Source organism: Lingula anatina, chromosome 1 (genome assembly GCF_051362555.1).
Source record: "Lingula anatina isolate TDL-2025a chromosome 1, LinAna3.0, whole genome shotgun sequence".
NCBI lineage: Eukaryota > Metazoa > Brachiopoda > Lingulata > Lingulida > Lingulidae > Lingula > Lingula anatina.
Window position 1 is genome coordinate 54,631,994 of NC_141767.1, and position 22,967 is coordinate 54,654,960.

At 34.2% G+C, this 22,967-nt stretch overlaps 2 protein-coding genes across 7 annotated transcripts; one reads left to right on the forward strand and one right to left on the reverse strand.

Annotated features, from left to right (window-relative positions):
- Positions 1-128: 128 nt before the first annotated feature.
- Positions 129-12,949, reverse strand: LOC106169595 (uncharacterized). 2 transcript variants are annotated; one of them, XM_087000166.1, is made up of 20 exons: positions 12,773-12,949; positions 11,423-11,529; positions 10,860-10,919; positions 10,600-10,698; positions 9,673-9,831; positions 7,011-7,100; positions 6,645-6,743; positions 6,321-6,428; positions 5,952-6,086; positions 5,317-5,451; positions 4,568-4,645; positions 4,271-4,395; positions 3,900-4,004; positions 3,657-3,713; positions 3,223-3,363; positions 2,873-2,972; positions 2,492-2,640; positions 1,963-2,007; positions 1,529-1,635; positions 129-1,290 (listed from the first exon to the last, which is right to left on the reverse strand). In XM_087000166.1, the coding sequence occupies exons 1-20, from the start codon at positions 12,804-12,806 to the stop codon at positions 1,220-1,222; spliced, it is 2,004 nt and encodes a 667-aa protein (XP_086856292.1). In that variant the 5' UTR covers positions 12,807-12,949; the 3' UTR covers positions 129-1,219. The 2 variants fall into 2 exon arrangements, with proteins under 2 accessions (XP_086856292.1, XP_086856293.1); XM_087000167.1 differs by lacking the exon at positions 12,773-12,949 and adding an exon at positions 11,638-12,719.
- A 1,586-nt stretch (positions 12,950-14,535) lies between these two features.
- On the forward strand, positions 14,536-22,909 carry LOC106168184 (uncharacterized). Of its 5 annotated transcripts, none has more exons than XM_086998807.1 (6): positions 14,544-14,671; positions 14,826-14,970; positions 15,170-15,261; positions 16,764-16,838; positions 17,047-17,121; positions 18,034-22,909. In XM_086998807.1, exons 5-6 carry the CDS (start codon positions 17,054-17,056, stop codon positions 21,155-21,157), a joined length of 3,192 nt encoding a protein of 1,063 aa, XP_086854933.1. In that variant the 5' UTR covers positions 14,544-14,671; positions 14,826-14,970; positions 15,170-15,261; positions 16,764-16,838; positions 17,047-17,053; the 3' UTR covers positions 21,158-22,909. The 5 variants fall into 5 exon arrangements, with proteins under 5 accessions (XP_013402639.2, XP_086854933.1, XP_013402722.2 ...); XM_086998808.1 differs by having other exon boundaries at positions 14,576-14,671; positions 14,823-14,970; XM_013547268.2 differs by lacking the exon at positions 15,170-15,261.
- Positions 22,910-22,967: the final 58 nt, after the last annotated feature.

Sequence of the window (22,967 nt, forward strand, 5' to 3'; positions counted from 1 at the left end):
TCTTTTCTTTTCAAAATATCTCATGCATACTTTGAAAATTAAAATGTGGGGGGAAAAAACACTTACATTAATGAAAATAAAACAAATCAAAAACCATTTAACATCATTACTACACACTGGTGAGCCCATCAACATAAAAATGTTTATTTAAAAAGATATATGTTCAATACAATGAAAATTACATTTCTGATGCTGTAAACAACTTAGTCAAATGGCCACATTCAGAACAGTGGACTAACTATTCCGTGGGTCAAATATGGCAACCCACAAAAAAACTTGCCGTCTTAATCCGCTTATAGACACTGAATAGATATCCCGTGGGGAAGTATTCAAGTGGGTCAGCCAAATTTGACCGTAGTCCACTGTTCTGAATGCAGCTAAATGAAAGTGCAAGGGTATACAGTCTCATAGATTTTAAATGGTCAAAAAACTTCTTCTAATAGCAAGTTATAATATACCTTATATCCATTTTTACATGGGTTTGCAATAGGCATCATTTGCAATGGTCTAAAAAGATGCTTGGAACAGTGTGTGATATGTAATGTAAGTGAGTCTAGATAAAGTGAAAGAATCCCTATATTGTAAGCTATATGGGTAAAACTCTTTGCACTGGGAATTTCTTTGTACAAAAACTGTGTATATAGAGAATCTGTACTTTTGTTATATATACATATATTGCATAAGATATATACATATAATATGCATATATTGCTTTCTTAAGCATAAGAAAACAAAAAGAAACATATTTGACATATTTGTAGATAAACTGTCAGCTTTTATTTGTAGCGGATTTTGAACCTTAATTTATTTTTGGCCCCACTCTCCTCAAAATCCTGCCAAATTCTGGATATCTCAGATAATGCCCATTCCAAACATGTTTTTAAAAAGAATATAACTAGTATGTAACAGCACTGAAGTTACTTATGTAATTAGTTCAAATACAGTGACACAATTTATGACATGTAATTGAGGAATTTAAATCAAGGAATTGTATACATCACTGCATAAATACAGCATGCTAGTACACCTAAAGCAGTCCAGCTGCTTCAAACCTTTAGGGCATTAAAATATCTTTATGAACAAAGAAATCCAATAGTATCCTGAACTTCTTACAATTATACTGAATTAAAACAATGTACACTTAACCATAGTGTTTATTCATCATTATCCAATGAAATCTTGTGTATTTTATTACACTGTATATACATTATATACAGCTTTAACTGCCATTTGCAGCACTGTTTTTAAACATCTGTACATAGGAGGTCATTCTGGCAGGATTAGATGTACCTAAAATGAATAAATGCAAGATTATATAATTATTATACTAAATTGAGTTTACAAATTAAGAAACTGTCTCTCAAAAATTTCTTATACAATCATTGCAGTTTTTGCAAAAAAGGAAATGCACACCTTGTCATAGATCAATAGTCCCCTTTTTAAGTATAAAAAATACAAAAATTCAAAATTTTAAGGTTCTGCAACAAAATCAATACATATTCCCTGTATATCAAATATTCATAATTACCTATTTTGTTCTTGTTTAGCATATCAAACATACTATATGATGGAGGTGGAGTATGCCTGATAACCGTTGAACTGTTCCATCCTGGTTTGCCTTTTTCTTTCTTTTTCCTGCAACAAACATGGTCTTTAATTGTCACAATCATTCACAAATCTCTCAAATCTGTTCAAAATTTAACTCAGTTGCTTTTAAGCTTCCCTTAGCAAAATATCAGGCCTGCAAATTTGCAACATATATGCAGTATTATTACTGCAAACTGCAATTCCTTCTTGCAAATTTGCAGCAAATTTGCTGCAATATATGATTGCAAATTAGCAAGAATAACATTTTTCTTACAAACTCGTTGCTGCACACTTTTCATTTTGCCGAGGGTTGTGATATGATTATTGCCTCCAATCCATTTACACAAGTTCAGAAAATTGCTTTAAAAGACTCACTCTTTCTTCTTGGCAGGTATTACACCAAATTCTTCATTGTCTTTTCTGTAAAATACAAAACAAACAACTTTGCAATCTCACGCATATCTCACAGAAAGGTGTTTTGTCCTGAATTAAAGCAAAGTACTTATAATTAACTGTCAAGTGTCACTGTGTCAGTATTAATTGTAAAAATACTTATTGCCAGCAGGCAAAAAATTACTCTGTTGTGAACATTTAGCCACTACTAAATCTGACAAAATATGTATCTTTTTAAAATCATTCCTCTTTTTCTATCTTAATTCAAATGGAGGAAGAAGATTTATGTTAAATAAGTTATTTTATAATTGGTCAGCAATATGTTACTCAAAATATGCCATGTTTTAACCTCTTAAAGAAAAACTAGATATCAACAAAACTGCTTAAAATAAAAATAAAAACACAGCTGTTTTTACCAATAAAATTATTATCAGTTATGTCTTCAAAACTTTTTGTTCAATTGCACAATTTGATGACACTGAATATATCATGTATGTGTTGATTATCTAACCTTTGGCATTTTTTCTTTTGATAGGCTCTCCAGGCAGCCTGGATTACTCTGGCAGCTCGTGTGTGCTCAATGCGTTTTCGTCCCCAATAATATCGCCATGCTCTCTGAATAACAATTGCTGCATGTTTTCTACGAAATTCCATTACAGCCTATAGAAATGAAAAGAAGATATTATTCAATGGGGACTTAAACTTTATCCTCATTTTAAGGTAAAACATGTAGACTCTTTCTTCTAAACAAACAATTACTGAAACCATATTTCTTAGTTAAAAGATGCTATTTTAATTTTCCACCTGAAAGGCAAAACTCCTGCATTAAAAAAATTATAATAAATGCAGTGCCTGATAATTTAAGAATCAAAGACAATTAAGAGTTTGTAACCTGTTCTTTTCGGTCTCCATTTGTGACACCACCTTTGCTTCTGAGGAATTCTGCTGTGTCTGCATGCTCCTTTTTGTAAGCAAAATCAAGTGGTGTGTTTCTGCAAATATGAAAATAAAATAATGCATGTTTTAAAGAATCCAAGCAGCGTGCCCACAGGAAAGAGGACCTTTAAGAAAAATAAATTTCAATCCCGCTTGTCAATATCTTGGATCTGCCAGTGTCAATGAATACATGTCAAATAGTAAAATGGAATGTCTCAAAAATTATTGTCAACTTTTGCAAAATAAAATAAAAAATGAAGTTTCACAATAGCATATCTATAAATATCTATTATTTACAGAACTCACCTTTCATTGGAATTGTCTTCAGGATTGACCTGAGCACCATGCTGGATCAAGATGTCACAGCACTTAGTATGTCCTTCCCCAGCAGCCAGATGGAGAGCAGTACACCCTTCAGTGTCTTTCCTTTCACAGTCTACGCCTTGCCTAAAAATATGATTTTGTCTTTTAGAATAATTCACATTAGACCAATAGAATATTTCACTGCAGAAAAAAATACAAATATTTGCTTTTAAGACATTTGATGCATATATACCCCATTATCATGTCAGAATAGAAAGTTTACTATTAATTTGATATAATATCTTTCTATGTTTCATATCTCCTATTCAATAAAGCAGCAGAGTCTCGATTGGGGCATGGCTTTGCTCTGATGTGGTTTTGTAGCAATGCATTTTTCCAATAATTGTGCTTCAACGTCATAATTATAATTCACTTACTTTAACAAAAGCTGCAGGATCACCTCTTGTCCACTCAATGCAGCTACTTGAAGAACACTTAAAATAAAAAGAATTTATCAATTTTCAATGCAGATATGAAAAACTAAGAATGACAAAATGGGTACTGGGTCATTAAATGTTTAATGTCTCTGTTAGAAAAATTAACTTTTAAAAACTTTCTTTCAAATCTTCCTGATTTTGATACAGTGCATATCCCCTGATACAGCTGAATCAAAGATATACCTCTGATATGCTTTTTCATCCACTGTTTTCATGTCTATGATAGAAGAAATCAGAAGTTTTGTTGTTTCTACATGACCGTTTGCAACAGCATAATGGAGGGGGAGTCTAGAAAAGCAATGAAGAGTAACCTGAAGTTTTGTTTCATATCAAACACAGTGACTTTTGTAATAATTTAAAGTTTGAATTCAGTAATAATTTGCAAAATTACAACCAGGTTTTATTAAAGTACAGTCTAAAACTACGTAAATATGTATATTTTAAGGGCATGCTACAATGTATATTACATTTACAACTCAGAAATAATTCTACAGGGCTTATGCGGCTTCAAAATTCACCTTTTAGAATAGGTAGAAAAATTCACATTTACTAACCTTTTTGGATTATCAATTATATAGAGGTCTGCTCTCTTATCCATCAGATATTTCACACAGTCTGTGTGGCCGTTCATTACACAGTAAAAGATGGGTGAACGTCCCAGTTTACATAGTGTGTCAACCTGGAAGGCAAAAGAAAAAAAATTCTTACAAAAATATCAATCAAGGCATAAGTATTAATAAATAGCATATGTATTATTTAATCTTATTGACATTTTTGAATTAAAAAATAAACGAATAAATAAAATAAAATTATAAAAACTCTACACTTGCACATACCAGTATGTGCCTTACCTTGGCCCCACCTTCTACAAGTGTTTTACAGAAGTCCAAGTTGCCAACATCAGCAGCATGATGAAGAGCTGTCATTCCCTATTAAGGTTTTCAAACACAACAAAATAACACATTTACAGCTGCACTGGATGACACTATATTTTTTTTTCATAACATATATATTATACACAATTTCTATTATAGTCTAATAAAGAAGGTAGACTACAGTGTACTCCATACAGTTAGTGTTAAAAAATTAGTGGTAAATAAATACTCTCTTGAACAAACTTAAATCCATTAAAAGTTACTACAGATTTTAAAAACAAGTATAATATAAGAATAATCAATGACAGTACATGTACATGTTCAGATGATGCCAAATATGCAAATTTCATTATTTACAGTCATACAATGCAAATATAAGACTGAACAAAAAAATCCTTAATAAACCCTACAAATTACATCCTATTAGTACAACCATTGAAAAAATAACAATGTACCTTAGATTTTGTCATTCTAAGTTTTTTTCAACAGTTACTGTAATTTTTTCATTGGATTTTCATAAAGTGTACTGTACCAGTGCATAGTACCTTGTTGATTTGGGAGAACTTTTATCTCTAGGAAAATTAATACTTTCCAAATAAAACAAAAATGCAAATACTTAGTAAATAATGGAAATTTTTACCATCTATGTAAAACCAAAATCAAAATATAATGTCGGTGAAATAATTTTGAAGTATTTCCACACTAAGACTTCATCCAAACTATACCTGTTCATCTCCTGCATCTGCCTTAAGTGGTCCTTGCTTTTGCACAATCATATTGAATATATTTTTCTTGCCCAAATGTAAGGCAAGCATCAATGGGGTTTTCCCATCATCATCTACAACATCTAAATTGCAACCCTGAAAAAATTAACAACATGCTGACTAACTTGTCTTCAAATGTACTGACAGATCAGAGCGAGATTGGAACTTTTCTATTTTGCAGAGGAAGTGCAGTTTAAAACACTATATAGAACTAAATTCACCCCAATTTCAAATCCATGTATTTTATTCTACAAACAATCTAATAAATATTTGAATGAAAAATTTAGTTTCAACTGCAAGTCAGTTTGATCACTGATCCGTAGAATTTTTGACCATCTACAGAAAGATTTCTTTCACTTAATATTCACAAATATTTTTCTGACTAATTTTTGTTTTGTGAGAATTTTTCACAGAATTGACCTCATTACTCTAAATCAAGTTGCCAATTTTTCCCATTTATATATATTCTGTGTATTATTAAAGATGGGTCCCACTGTTAACAGGGCCCTAATGTAAACAATTGTTATTCAATTGTTGATAAGATATTAGACAATAGATCTACACAGTGGCCTCTAACACTGATGCTATGCAAGTACCTTATCAACCAATGTCTCTACAGCTTGCTGCTTGTTGTGTTGAATACCAAGATGAATGGCTGTATTTCCAAGATCATCAACTTCATCAATTACCATAGTGTTTTCAAATCCAAGCAGGTACTCCACACAGTTTGTCTTAAAAAAAAAACATGATTAACAAATATTTTCTACAAACAGATTTAAATCCATTAAAAACAATAATAATAATAATATATATAAGAATTATCAGAGGAGTTTTACCTTTACATAATTCATTTTTCAGCTACAAAATAAGACATAATTATAAGCCAAAATCAACTCATAATTGTTAAAACACTACAGTTGGTACAAAAGAAAATTGTTTTTACTCAGAGTTTTTGGTAACCTTACCCTTCCTTCTTGAACTGCCCAGTGAAGAGGCAGTCTTCCAAGATTGTCTTTCTCTTTCACTCCCTGACGATCATGTAACAGGTAAAGCTGAACTAGAGGCAGGTGACCCTGAATCAATGTTCAAAGACAGGGATATGAAATAACAAATGTGTCCATCTCATTTATATAACCTTTCACAGTTACCTATCCACTTTCACAGAGTATCTTTCCATATATTTACATTACCTTAAACCACAAGAAGTAATAATAATAATAATAATAAATAAATAAATAAATAAATAAATAAATAAATAAATAAATTAAATGTTATTTAAATATAATTACCCTTTTAGCAGCCAAGTGCAAAGCTGATTGGCCATATTTGTCACAAATTGATGCCATAGAGTGATCTGCTTTCAGTAATAAGCCTGCACAGGAGGCTCCCTATAAAAGAGAAGAAAACAGCATATCTTTATAAAACATACAGCCATGCTGTTATATAGCGAGTCCAATGAGGTCAGAAGTTATCATTTTTGAAAAAAAAAAATACTAGGATGTTCTTAGATAAAAATACTGGGGTACTTATGAATCTCTTAAACATACCCCCTTCATTTATTTTCATGACCATCCACTTTTAATAAAATGCAACACTGCTTTAAATTCTCAGGTAATTTGCCAGATAATGCACTAGGTACATGTGCTTTGACAAACCTTGTTAGCCAGAGTGGCAAGGTGTAAAGCTGTCTGACCCTCAGCATCCTGAAGGCGCAGATTAACACCACAATTCAAGAGCATCTGCACCTGAAAAATAAACAATGAAAACAGATATAACATTGATGAATTACTTCGAGAGAAAGATGCTCAAGTATTTTATAGTTACCTCCGCCTGTTTGTCTGTTTGTTTGTTTGTCATCAACATAACTCAAAAAGTTATGGACCGATTTTGATGAAATTTTCAGGAACTGTCAGAAGTGGGCCAAGGAAGAGATGATTACTTTTTGGTGGTGATCTGGATCAATAATCAATCAATAATCAATAATAATAATAAATCACTGCCTTGGCGGAGGTCTGTGCTCTCGGAGTGCTTTTTTATCTAATAGAAACAGTAAAGGCTAAGCCTTCAACAGAAATGGAATTTATAAAAATCTTAAAAGAAAGTGATCCAAGCCAGAGAGGATGGACAATATGGGACATTGGTAAATAAAAATCATCTTTCTCTGTATTTCAGCCTTTTTTATGCATATGTCTACATCAAGGTATAAGTACCCCACCAAAAACTTAATTTGTGTATATGCTTAATCTAAAGGGGCCCGCACACGGTGAGCAATTGGCGCGCGCCACTTGTGCTGTGCTAGATGCTCGGGCTCCTCAGCTCCCCGCAAACGATGCGCTCTTTGCTCAGCAGAGATGCCTCCCGGCCTGCCCCTATCGGACGCACCGCGAACTGTGGGATCATGTGATTAAGGAAACATTACATATTTTTTTTTTTTTTCTGAAAGTAATGGCAAATGGTGACCACGTTAATCAATCAGACTAACTATAACTGTGTACATTTTTGTTTACTTCGCTGGGGGCTGCCATTTTTCTTTGTTTCCAGCTACCGGCACATGCGCATTGTTGGCATGGCGTGAGCATTCGGCGCTTGCACCCCGCACACGCCGAGACATTTGCCTCAAGAGACCAAAAAAATCAAACACGTGAGAAATTTTGCTCAGCCGCGCGAGAGGCAAAAATCTCACCAAAAAAACCCCGCACACGATGAGAAAATGGCGCAGCGCAAGTGGCGCGCGCCAAATGCTCACCGTGTGCAGGCCCCTTTACAATATTGAATTTAATTGATTAACCCTATAAGAGCTGTGCAAAACTTAGATCACCATAAAGTAGCAGCAGGTAAACAAATATCTGTCTGTGGGTTACAACATGGACAGATGTGGATATCCTGAATATGTGCAGATGCTTACATTACAGCCACAAAAGGTACCAAACAGCTGAGCAAATAACTAATTGATAAAGAGAAAGAAACTTCTAATCTTTGAGCCACATAGATTTATTTTACTGGTTGAAAAGGTACGAAAAATGAAAGAATATTCATATGACAATAAACAAGCAAGCAAGCAAGCTAGCAAGCAAAGGGAAAGGAGCCCCTGTCACTTGAAGGAAAAATACTAATAAAATAGGCTGATACATGTGCAAGAGGGACAAGAGGTCGCACAGAGGGCATCTGCTTTTCCCTGGCTTCCCTAAAGAGCATGAGGACATGGTAGCCACTCCCCAAGGGGTACCCCATATGCACCCAGCCATCACAATTGTGAACTTCATGGAGACAGATGTACCTGTAGTACCCAGTACCCACCATACATGTACTATTTTTAAATGTGAGAACTTTTGTAACAAATCAATACACAAAGAGCATAGGCTTCACTAACCCTCTGAGATATAAAATTGTTTCTAAGATGCTAAATTTAATGTCCAAACAGCCACTTTTGGCTTGAAATACTGATGTGTAAATGTACCCTTTGCATTTATGAAATTCACTGATGCTACAAACAAATCAAAATTTATTGACCAGAAATATTATTTTGGTTCAATGAACCTTTTCATCTTATCACGTTTTCTTTAACGTGGTCCTATGGCTGCCACAAATATATGGACCACCTTTGATGCTACCTTAATAACCATTCAAATAATCACCCTTGTGCCGCTTTAATGTTGCAATTCCTTTTGTTTTACACAGAAAGCAAATTCAATAGACAAATCATTAATTGTAAATGAGTTTTATACATAAAAAACTCAATAAAATAATCATCTCATGAACTTAACTACTAATTTGAATACTGATCATTGCTTAATTTCACAGATTTATGAGTTTTGATAATTTAAAAATTTTTGATAGATTTTGATAGATTTTTCAAAAAGTTGTATTTGATCTATTTTTATAAAGTGACATTTAGACTGGCTAATTTTTGCATAAACCTGCTTGAGCTTTCCAGTTGCATGCAGTTATACATTTTATCTCCATTTTGAAGAAACTTCAGAACCTTGAACTGCACATTCATCCTTAATCAAGATTGTAAAAGTTTTGATTTAAAGACACATTAATTTGTGAAAAAGATATGTCAAAGACTATACTACACTAACACTCCCATAAAGAAAAAAAATTCAAGTCTGACACTAGGAAAGTGTATAGAAAAAAGTCTGTAAAGCAGTTACTTTCAAATTCAGCTGTCATCTTTTGTAATCAAAATCATAATCAACTGTTGCAGATCAGTATTTTTCTATTGTTTTAACAGGTCAATAATAATTTTTCTAACATCATAATATTGATGGTACTGTATGTACTGATGGTACATGATGAAACTTTCAAATACTGTACCTTTTCTGCAGATGCTTGCTGACATGCCAACATTAAAGCTGTCTTTCCATTGTCACAAGTTTGATTGACATCTATTCCAGTGTCAAGTAACACCTGTATACTTCTAAAGCTTCCGACCTTCACAGCGTAACACAAGAGGGGGACACCTTTCAGTTTGGCCTGGAATTCAAATGTGATTCTCTATATTTCATAAAATATCCATTCATAAGATTTTTCCTATTTTATTGTTTATAACATAAGAAGATTAAATTAGAAGACTAATAAGAATGACATAACACATTAAAATCTAATGAAAAACTTTTGCTCGAAGGTTAAAAATAAAATGTATCCATTTTTTCATTATTTTTGTCAGATGTTAGTTTACCTGAAGATCCCCCCCCCCACACACACACACATTAAGGGGAACTGTGGTATCTAAAATTAACTTCATGGCATTCTTACTATTTGACATTTAGTAAAATCTGCTGTTTATCAAACCTGGCAGTTTGGTTCATTAGAGTGTTTTGTCCCCACAAAAATTTGAAACCAGGTTCAAAGCAGGGGTCAACAATTGCCCCTATGCTACCTGGATCCACAATTGTAAAAACTGTTTCCAGTTGCTATTTATCTTAGTTGTCATGATGTTCTTGACCCCATTGTGCACCTGATCACCAAAGATAGAAAGGATGTCATGACTTTTTTCTAACCGATCATGATACACTGTAGTATTTCTTAGATACCTGTACACATTCACTGTGTGTACCCAGTGCTATTTTAACAATCCAGATAGGACAGCAAGGTCAGCATACATATAATAATAGTAGCTGAACCATAGAAGGGAAACAGTCAGTCAAAAGTAAAAACTGGTTCTTTCCATTTTATGTTCAGTTCACCTTCACAATACTTGAAATCAATTTGTTCAACCAAGAATTCTTGTTTCTCACGTACCTGATCCAATTCTTTCTTTTTAAGAACTTGAAGTTTGTCTACCAGCTGTGTGTGGTCATTGGATTTGATATGCTTGAAAATTTTTGATACTTGGTCATTCTGAAAGAAAGAAACATTTTTTAAATAAAACTGGAAACAATTTTTGATCTTATTATTCCACATTAAAAACCATTATGTATCTCCTACATTTTAACTACAGATTACACATTAGTTTTTTATTAAAAATAATTAAATTTATATGTATATAAGTATATACTTACTTCATCTTCTTCATCAGTCTGACTTTCTGTCTCCACTAGAATCATGGGGGGAATTTGTTTCTGGTATAAAAAAGAAGTGTCCACCATGTATTTATAGATCCGTATTTACATGTCCACATACCAACTAAAGTATGTTATAAATATATTGTGGTAGTTAGTATTTATCAATTAAAATTTTTGCAAGTTTAAACCATTTAAAAACAGCAAAAACTTTAATAAAAAAATGTGTATCAACACAAATATGTAAGGATACAGGTTAAGGTACCGGTACCCTTAGGCTGACAGTGTTAACCAAAAAACATACTTTGTTTGAAATATAACTGAGGTAGCCTACTACTTTATATATATATATATATATATATATATATATATATATATATATATATATATATATATATATATATATATATATATATATATATATATATAATTAAAGTACATATATTAATCTCTTGGACATTTTCCACTTATATCATGGAACATTATACATGATATATTAGTCTCTGAGCAAAAAATGCACTGATATTAAATGAGACTCTTTGTTCAGGGTAGGGAAATCTTACCTCCTTACAATACTTTTGTTGACACTGCTCAGAGCAGAAGAACAGCCAATTTTTTCCATGTCGGCTGTAATAGTGGACCTTCTGCTTGCAGACACAGCAACACTCATCTGAAGAAAATAATATAAAAAAATCTAAGCTATAATATTCACCTGAAAAAGCAGTAAAAATAAATAAAAACAAAACTTTTCAGAGGTTACAGAACAACAACAAATTACCACTCATTAAGCCTGACATCCACACTGTCTCTCTAACAGTTGCCTGGTTTTATTTTCTGTGTTCTATTCACATGTAGCAGCTATCTAACTTAAAGCTCCAACTGATAATGCTGTGACACAGGCAACATGCATTTAGACAAGAAAATCAATGTAGGACACATCAAGCAAACAATGTACAAGGATGTGTGCGTTAGTGTACAGTAGATACAGTATGTTTGCATAATCTATGCATCATGTAGACCTAACCTTGCTTTTCATCTAAAAATGGTTAATGAACATCTAAATATGAAACAATTGAAATCATCCTTATTTAAATTAAGAGGACTGATCTATAAAATTTAAAATAAAAGCAATTATAAAAGTAATCAAGAATTCTGGATAAGCATATGCCCATAATATAGTGCTACTGCTAACAGGTATATTTTTTTAGATAAAGCGTGGCCAAGACAACAGGCTAAAGCAAGTTTGGTTGACAGTCAGCCTTCCCAATCCAGGAAAGTATCTGCATGTCAAAATATCTCAATAATAAGCAAGAAGTTGGGGCAAAACTGGTTGAGAGGCAAATTTTTGTATCTAAGAATCTACCTGTTTGTCAAAATATCTCATAAATAAGCAATTTTCATTACATCTACTCGTAGTTGTACAGTTGATGGAGATCAATAGTTTACCTCAAGCAACCAACAGCTCAGTGAACCTAAACATAGTAACAAGTGCCCAGAGTAAATCACCTTATTGATCCCCTTCCCTGTCACAATTAATTATAATTAAGCATGTATCCATGTTCCATATAAAATATTTGCATTGAAAACAAAAGGATTTTCCTTACAAAACAGTGTCAGAAAAAAAATCAATGAGTGAAAAATAATATAATTTCACATGGTGTCCATTTGTATGATCACTAGGTTATTTCATATCAAAATAGAGTACAAAATAAAATGCTGAAACATTCAAAATTTGATAAAATTTGTATTTTCCTTTTATTCAAATATACTTCAATCAAATATAATAAATCTCTCATCCTTGCCTGTTCAATAAACTGCCAATAATAGTACTGGCTAGTGCTTTTTCCTCACAAAAATACAATTAACACCTTTTTCTTGAAAAAATGCATTAAAAGATAATAAAATATCAATACCTGAGCTTGCCATTTGAGGTTCTCCTAAAGTCATCCCTTCTTATACGAACTTTCACATTTTCCTAACAACAGATCCTCATTGGTGATAAACAGTTTCCTGTACCTTACAAGTGACTGTCAAATGTCTTGTCCACCTGTACTTATTGTACCACGAAGGAGAAACTAGAACACAGGTCACAACAACACAATGAAAGCAGTGAAGCAGAAACATCAGGAAGGTATTGTATAACCCCTTTGGTCACTTATCCATATTGTCACCATGGGGATAATGTCAGATGAGGAAACAAATACATTGTAAAAGAACAGATTATGTCAGTAATAATAAATTGAACAGTTAACGTCATGCACTGAATGTTAGACATCTGAAAAGAGTTGATTTATATAAGCTGTACCATGCACACATCATTATTGAACTTGTGAACTTAATATAAATACACCAGTACAATTGTCTCTTTAGAAATGTGAAAGTGCACGAACTGAAGAGCACATGCCCTCCTGTTAAAAGCTGTGGATTATATGGTTTAAAGCCTACGTCAATCCACAACAAAGGCATGAAACTTCCATCTTGCATCATTGCCAGGGCCCAGGAGTTTGCTTCCCCTAAGGTGTCATCCAACATCGGTTTAAATAATAAAAATGTCTTTAGATTTAACTTCTGGAAGTAGATGATTTGAATGCTTTCTAATGGCTGGTTCGAGCTGTGGAACCTTTACAGCTGTTCATTTTATATCATTATTTAATTTTTTTAAATTTGTTAAAACATATTATTTCTGTTCAGTAGGCTTATTGGCTCCCTTTTTGACTGAGCATGTCTAATCAGTTTTGTCAGCAAGAACTGGCAGCAGAAATATGTGATGCCGATTAATCATCACAAATCAATGTGTCCATAGTTCCACTCTTCTCTCCAAAGCAGGAAGGGCGATTGCTATATATGCGTTTCGATTGCTTCTGGTTGTGAATATGTTACTGCACCCCCCCCCCCCCCCCTCCCTCCACATCTACTAGTACTTCCTTCGTCATTCATTCCTGTATTCTGGGATCTAAGAAACGCAGTAAACGCCGGAAAGTCTGCCGTTTCTCTTGTACGCAAACGTCGGTGGGTTTGGTAAGACTTTTCAATTTAGAGCAATTCAATTCAAATATTTCGCCAGCACAGCCAGTACATATCAGAACCGTCAGTAGGACTAGGAGTGCTAACGCATGGATTTTGGTGCTACATTGTTGATGGAACAGAGAACATTTAAAAAATACCAATTCAATTCATTATGCTAACTAACGGTATTTATGAACGTATTTACGTCTGTTATTCTACAATTTCAGTGAATATAATTTTTCTAAACGGTTACTTCAAAGTTTCTCTTATTTATGACTCTTAATACTCCCCGAAATTTCAACGCATTACGTTTACAGTATATTTTACCCTAGCCTGCACAGTTTTATTGAATTTTTTAAAACTGTAATGAGAAGTAAAATTCATCGCTTAGTATTTTGATAGACTCTAATGCATAAAATTCAGGTTCTTATCTATATTTACTATCAACATATTTTCCCACCTGCCACTTTGATTGGGAGTTTGTGATTTGTTGCTCTAGATCTAAATCTTAATTTTGTAAGATTTCATTTTCGGGATTTATAAAGTAACATTTGAATGAATAGTCGTACCTGTACGGAGTAGGACTACTATCCGTTTTATGACAGGAGTCGATGCTTTTATTCTTTTTTGCTGTTAAATACGCTTGCGGTGAATGCAATAACGAGCCTCGCCAGCACTGATTGTGTTAGATGTCCCGGTTGAGATCATTGCTCTCCCGTTCTCGCGCGCCCTTGTAGCGATTGTGAATGCGGACATTTTGAAACAAGACAGCCGACAAGAAGAGGTGGATCTTCCGTTGAACCAAAGTAAGTTGCTTATGATTATTAAAGTATTTATGCTTTAAATCAGCACTGATTGATCATCAATACAGAAAGCAGATCAATAATTTATCGCAATAATTCGAGGGTTCAGTACGATGAGCGCAGTTTCTGCCATCAAGTTTTCTCTTTTTCTAAGCAGCAGGGCTACTACTGCTAGGCAGGTGTTGGAGAGTCTCTGTGAGAGTGGACGTGATGGGTGCTTTATGACTTAACTCTTCCAGTGGATGACCGATTATTGGAAGTAACATTGCCTGCGAACGGGGCCGTGTGAACTACAAATAAAGGTGTAATCACAAAATTTCTACATTGCTCTAGCAGGGTCCACGCATGATTTTATTTGTAATTTGTACATTTGATCCTTGAAATTTTACACACAGAAAGCTACATATCTGGGTATTTATAAACCATTAATTTTTTTATCAATGGCACTAAGATCAAAAGTTATTCAAGTTTTAGTGACATATTGTTGGTCACCTTTTTCAGATACCACTTTCAAAAAGTTGGCCCACTTAATTTTCACCCCATAAAATGCCATAGGAACTTGAAATTTGTCACACAATAAGTAAAGGAGCTAGGTAGAGTACACAGTTTAAATTTTAATACTAAGATTTTTCCAAAGCAGAGTAATGTCAGTAATGTTCATGTGAAGTAGGCAAAGTTATAGAATTTAGGGCCACAGATGAGACCATATGGGAAATACCACGCTCGGCTGTCACCTTGATTGGATAGTAAACGGTTGTCGTAAAATCGCTAAAAGATATTAAAACCCGGTGCATAAACTTGAAAACCACCTAGGACAACCTTAGACTGCCACATTAATCCAATACAATGCAAAAATAAACTATAACAAGTGGTTAAAGCCTTCAAACCGAATGTCGTAAAGTCCCCATATACCTCCAAAGAGACAATAAAATATAGTAAGCTTCTGAAACAAGATAAATCCAGTTCCAACATAATAATCGAAATAAAATACTGCCGGGCATCGGAGCGGCCTAAAACTTGGCACGCTTACCGCTAATACTGCAGGCTACATCATCCCGTCGCTCGTTTGTAAATTCCGTGCATGGCATACGCACAATCAAACCGTATATCCAAATTGCACCTCTGATGTTTGAATTAGTCCTCTACGCTATTCAAATCAAGAAGTGACGTAACCGCAGAGGTCACCGTACACCGGGCTTACGCAAAATAAGCCATGCCATTGGACAATGCGACCTCTGCGGTTACGTCATTTCCTGAATTGGATTGTAGAGGGGACTAATTCAAACATCAGAGATGGAATTTGGATATACGGTTTGATTGTGCGTATGCCATGCACGGAATTTACAAACGAGCGACGGGATGATGTAGCCTGCAGTATTAGCGGTAAGCGTGCCAAGTTTTAGGCCGCTCCGATGCCCGGCAGTATTTTATTTCGATTATTATGTTGGAACTGGATTTATCTTGTTTCAGAAGCTTACTATATTTTATTGTCTCTATGGAGGTATATGGGGACTTTACGACATTCGGTTTGAAGGCTTTAACCACTTGTTATAGTTTATTTTTGCATTGTATTGGATTAATGTGGCAGTCTAAGGTTGTCCTAGGTGGTTTTCAAGTTTATGCACCGGGTTTTAATATCTTTTAGCGATTTTACGACAACCGTTTACTATCCAATCAAGGTGACAGCCGAGCGTGGGAAATACAAATTGATACAATTATCTTTCAAAGCTTATGCAATAAAACTTGACCTGCTAACCCTAGCTGAATGGGGAACAAGAGGGGGAGGGGTAACAAAATTTACGAAATAAATCTTTTTCCAAACTTTCTCAAAATCTGACATGCTGGTGAAAAATTTAAGTTCTTCTTTAATACACATTGTCTCTTGCCACCCTTTGCCTAAAATTTTTACTTTCAGCCTTTCTACAAAAATTTCAGAGGTTAAAAAAAAGAGGGGGGGCTCATGCTTATATTTTCTCTTTTTATATATTCATATGCTCTATATATCAAGAAGAGTAAGTACCTTGATAACATTGCATCTGTTTATGCTGTAAATTGCAGTGACTAAGTTTCATAAGGAATTATATAAATGTTGCAGCATTCCAATTAAAATCATACCAGAACAAGGACAGGGGGATCACTCAGTCGCTGCAAATGTCATGGATAGGCAGGGGTATGTTTGTGTCTAACATTAAGATGTCTTACTGTATAAATCTGTTAAAATTGTCAAAAAGTATCACTCGTCCTCATATGAGTTCAGCCAGAAGAGTTTCATGTACTTAACCTTTGTTAAAAACTTAACATTTTCCTACTTTATTGATTAATTTTGAATGACTGATTTTTTTGCCATTTTCTTTAATGAATTATATTAATTTCTTTAGCATTTGAATGAAAATCATACCAGAACAAGGACAGGAAGATCATTCAGTGGCTGTGGATGTCATGGATAGTCAGGGGTATGTTTGTGTCTAACATTAAAACATCTTATGTAGGTCCAAAGTACTTGGGGGTTATACTAGAAACAAATACTGAGTTTAACTTCAGACCCAATAGTATATATTTTGTCGTACATTTTGTGATATCTGCATTCTGAGTATTTATAGCTGATGACAAACCACAATAAAATGGGTGTCTTCTTCCTTTGACCTGTGACCCAAAGCCCTTTGAATTATTTCTCCAATTTCTTCACCATTTTATCATTGTGACAGCTGTTAATGTAGGCAGAGGATGATAGTAAATCTTCTATTTTATAATCTTATCAGAGTTATTTTTAACAGTATTGAACACCATTTTACTGCAAAAGGTAATTTTTTTGAACACCACTCAAGTTTTTTCTTGTATATATCTAATATTGTGGCACATTTCTTAAGCAACTATAAATATTAGAGCTTAAAATATTCACATATATATAAGTTAATTATAGGGTTGAAGCTTGATCGATATCAAGTTAACATTGTGAAAAATTATGAAGAACAGCCAGTGAAGTTTACCCCAAAATCTCATAGGTGGAAAGGAAGATTAACATGTGTCTTATCTAGTGAATGATGGATCCAATACTGGCTTGATATTTCTGATTTACCTAATTTTTTTTTCCAGTTTATAAATTGGTTGCAGTAATGAGAAAGAAACTGACCCTGTCAAATTTTAGTATGAAAGCTAAACATTTTAATATAAAAAAGTTATTGCTTTATCTTTACTTAATATTATATTGAACTGTTAGGGATATTAATGGCATATTTGGTGTTGCCGTTAGAATTATAAAGGTGTTTCTACATAGTTCTTGAAAATATTTCATTTGTGATTGAAAATGTTTGTTGTTGACCAGTCCTTTTCGAAATATGTCCTTATCTTGCCATTGTTGTTTTCAGGGATGCAAGCTTCTTATCTGAGGAGAATAATGAAATGGAGCGTATTCATCAGTCTTTACTCCAAGCATGTGAAAGTGAGAGTGCGGAAGATGAGACTGATGATGGAGAAGGCAAAAGGGAGGGCTGTGACACCACCATGATTCTTGACGACCAGGACATAGAACAGTTAATCAAAGATTTAATAAGGATCAGCCATGAAGAATTCATGAAAAGCCGCCAAGACCAAGAGCAAATGGTGGCTGAGATAGTGGACATGTGTGAGAACAGTTCTCTGGACAAGTTAAACCTGTCTACTTATTCTTTGCAAGAAACATTAGAATCTGCAACTGATAAATTGATTCCGCTACCCCAGATTGCAGAATTGGAATCAGAGCCATCTTATACACCTGGAAAAAAGTTAAGTGCCATAGACTTGAGAGAGGTGACAACTTTCACTGATGCAGTGCGGGATGATAAATCTCCAAGCTGTCTGGACACTGTTACAAGTGAAACTGCAAGCGATACAGAGAATAAATTCTCTGTGATGGAGACTGCTGATACTGAAGAAGTGAAACCCGCAGCAAACCTAAGTTCACCTGCCCCTTGTGCAGAGGCATTTTCTGGTGGAAGCACAATAAACCCATCCTTTCAACAATCAAAATCTGAGGTACCTAGTTTGAGTCAACTGGTTAAAGAAGCTTGTTACTCAGGAGAAGAAGTCTGTAATTTGCCACCATCTAGAGGAGAGGCTGTTGAGATTATGGAAGCAGGGCTGATTTTGCCTGATGCAAATGTACCAGAAGCAGAAATGCCATGTATTACCCTGAAAGGAGGACCATTAATGTCCACACCAAGGACCAATAAATTCCAAAAAAACAACAAAGATCCATTTTCTCCTATAATAGCATTTCCTTCCTGTACTAAAGGAATTGACACAAGCACCCCCGGCAGATTTAAAGGTGTTGAAAAAGTAAGGCATTTCAAAGAATTTAAAGCGTACAGTGATGGTGAGGATGAGGAGGAAGAATCTGAGCCAGCTACAGCAGGTAGGAAAATACTAAAAGCTAAGAGGCAGATACAGCTGTTGCCAAGCTCAAATCTTGATGGAAATATCATGCAGTCAGCAGGTGATAACACATTGGTTACCCTACCACAAAGCAAAAAAATAATACCTAATGAAGATGACACTTTAGGCAAGCTGACTGAGCAGAGTGAAGAGCAGAGAGACTTTAAGGGGGACAAAGATGATGTTAACCTGTCTGTGTTAGAGAGGATGCGTTTTTGTCTCTTACAGCAGATTCAAGATATCAACAACTCTGAGCCAGATGAAGCCTTTGAGAGCCATACTCTGTGTGCAGAACAGGCTCTCAAGACCAAAACCACTGATACCACTGAACAAATAGTTAAAAAAATAGAAAGCAAATCATCTTTCATATTGTCCCTCCAGTCTGCAGAATTTCTGCCTAGTGTATCAGGTGACTCAAATGCAAACAAATCGAAAGTAGGAGAGAAACCAGGGGAAAATAAGGCTGAACAAAATATTTCTACTGAAGAAAATAAACTAGCTGATACCAAGGTTATACCCAGTCACACAAAGCAAAATATGATAAAAGAACCAGAAATTCAAGAATTAGACATTGCTACCAAAGAAACCAGATGTATCATTCCAGAGAGGTGCCAAACTCATTCAAATGATCTTACCTTGCAACATGATGCCAAGACCAAAGTGGTCCAGGATGGTAAAAAGACTAAATTTATTAGCCACTGTGCAACATCTGTGAAGGATGTGCCTGTAATATATGTGAGTGGTCTCAAAGTGAAGGAACAACCAGTCGAAAAAGATGCTAGTTTACCTTTTAGCCAAATTGTAAAAGATATCAAACAAGATACAAGAGAACCCCCAGCTCCAGTTGTATTCAGTGATATGGTGCCAGACACATGTACAAGCCAAAACAATAACATTAAAATTGCACAAGAAATAACACCTCTGCCAAATAACATCTTACCAGTTGGATCCCAAACTCCAGTAGAAGAAGCTGAGATATCCGCTGCTGATAAAGCGTTCCCACTTGAAAAAGATTCCATTCCTGTTCTCGGTGAACCTGGACAAAGCAGTGATGAAGGACAAAGAGAGACCTCTATTCCTGTTGCAAAGAAAACAAAAGAAAGAATATGCATAAGTCCAATTAGATACCCCACCACATTGAATGAAGTGACCAATAAATCTGTCAAAACTGACAGTTCTTCATATAAAAGGGATTCCTGTAGCCAAGGAAAGCAAAAATCAAAAGTACAAGAGAGACCAAAGAATACTTCTTTTGAAAAAGAACAAAAGAAGGTAATGTTAGATACCAAGGAAAACCAGAGGATGAAGGAAGTCAAGGCTAGATGGAAGTCGAAGGGCATACCATCACCAGAGGTTAATCTCACCTGTGCCAGTTACTGGAGAAAAAGAACCAAGGCCTCTACTTCAAAGTCAGGTTTACTGGAGGGGTCATCTCTACACAGCATACCATCAGTTAAGATACCAAACAAACTGAAACGTAAACGTAAGGAAGATTCCACCATGGAAGACACCACAAAGTACAAGAAACCAAGGATTGAAGAGGCAAAAGGCAGTGACCCTTATGAATTAAAGGAAAAAGTTGGGCAGCAGTTGGATGAGTTAAAAAGCCAACTCAATTCTACTATTAACAAGATAATGACTGATTTCCAGTCTGAAAAGTACAAACTAGAAATGGAACACATTTATCAATATCAGCACCTCGTGATGAAACAAAAAACAGAAATTATGGGATATATGAGCAACCAAGCTGCTACAAGACACCTCAATTGTGAGCATTCATTTTTGTTGCATAACCTTCGTCGTGGTCAGAAAAGGGAAATGTCTGAATTGGACACCAAATATAGGGGAAAAATTAAAGAAAAGGAAGCAAGTTACCAAAGGCAAAAGGCTGCTATAAAAGAAATTCTAAAACTTCAGACACAGCAGACAAATAATGTGGTAGGGTCCCTGTATGTTCCAGTTTCCTTCAGTTCGAAGTGTTCCAATGTGGCAGAACATGTCTCCCTCCTCCCAGCAGGGATAGCAGAGGAAATGATTGCAGAGGATGTTCTGTATGATAGATTTTATAAACATGAATGACCGGAATCCTTTGTTACAGTATTCTTTTTACTGTAACAACATATTTTGAACAGTCAGCTCTTTATCTTCAAAGGGGACAAATTACTAGCAGTAAGGGTTTTAACAGTTCAGTGCCTACTAAACATTCAAGTTAAAAAATCTTGCCACATATTTTTGTGTCAGTTTTGAATTTCAAGTTCTACCTTTTATTTAACATGCGAGTTAAAAGAATTTATATAGTTGACAGCAAATTAATTTTTTTTTTTTTCTTAATGAATAGTATGTATTAAGGCATGTGCACATGTGCATGGTAGTGTTAAGTAGAACTATACGTATTTAAGAATCTTTCCATAGCCATACACATTTTTGCTCATAATACATATCAAGCTAAGAGAAATTTATCCAGACCCTGATACTAGCACAGTGCTGAAATTTAAACACTTGTCTTGGTTTTTGTTTGTTAAATGATTTATTTTACCTGTTTATTCCTTTATAATTACCAATATAATTCCATTATTTTATAAATTCCTAATGATCATTTTTACTTATTACCAGAATTATACTTTTTATTTTGAAACTTGAACAATAATAATTTTGGTTGTGACTTTTTCTTACAGATTCAAATAGGTGGATGACTGAAACTTAAAAGCCATTTTCAGGATCACCTTTTCCAATTTTTGAAGTCTTGAAACGATTCAAATTAATTTTTAAATTTGTTTTGTCCACAATTAAGAGTTAATTTTTTCAAAGTTTATGAAGTTTAAATGTTTAAGCCATTACTAAGTTAAGTTGTACAATGCAAAGCTATCAATCAACTATTTTTGACAAAATTTCTTAACAATTGAAATTTTTTACACAATGTTATATAAACAAAAGATCTATTTCCATGTGCTAAGTTTACTAAAAATTCAATTAAGTTGTTTTAGTAGTGATGTAAATACAGTTCTAATTTCTCATGTATGATTTTATAACAAAATGTATTTTTGGTGATTTCTCAGTTTTTAAATAATAACATATCCCAGGCTTTACTTATTGAGCGTAATGCAATGAATACAATAGATCATGCTATTTAGAATAATGGTACTTAAAGATTCCAAACAAAAGTAATTGAGAAGTACTACAGATTTTTGAGAGCCAAATTCATATTAACACAATTTTAGCAGTTAGGGTTGTAATTATAGTAGCACCAGCGTTAGCGTTGCCAGTTCTCATGGTTTTAGTCCTGACCAGCAGGTGCTGGCTCTGCAGTGAAGACACCTTTACTGCTTCTCCTGTTAGACTACTTTTTTTGCTAGGAACTGTACTTCGCTAATTTTCCATACATCTCCAAAACTGGCAGAAATACACCCATAGTTACTATTGGACTTGAATAGGAAGTCGTATGTTGGGTAACTTAACGTAACCTTGAAATTGACCTACTTTGCAAATTTTCTAGCACTTAGCATATTTACCAGCCCCTGTTTTTGCACAACTAAAATAGGTACATCTATTCAACTCAAATGAGCTTAATGTCATTCATGGTACAATATCTGGCAGCTGTATTGCCTCTCTGATCCTTTACTTTTTGTTAGAGTAGATTTTTACAGTTATTAGTAAATAAAGTATACATTTTCAGATTTTTATATAAATTTTCTATCAATTTATAGTAATTCTATTTGGGCATGATTTTGGCTTTAAATGTAAACTTTATGTTTGGCATGTTATTCAAATTTTATTTGTCATAGTCACACAGCATAACAGGGACATTTCATGCAATAAAAGGTTAAAACGGAATGAATAGTTCCATCCCATTTCCATAAGGTCATTCACACGTTCATTTTCATGACAGTCA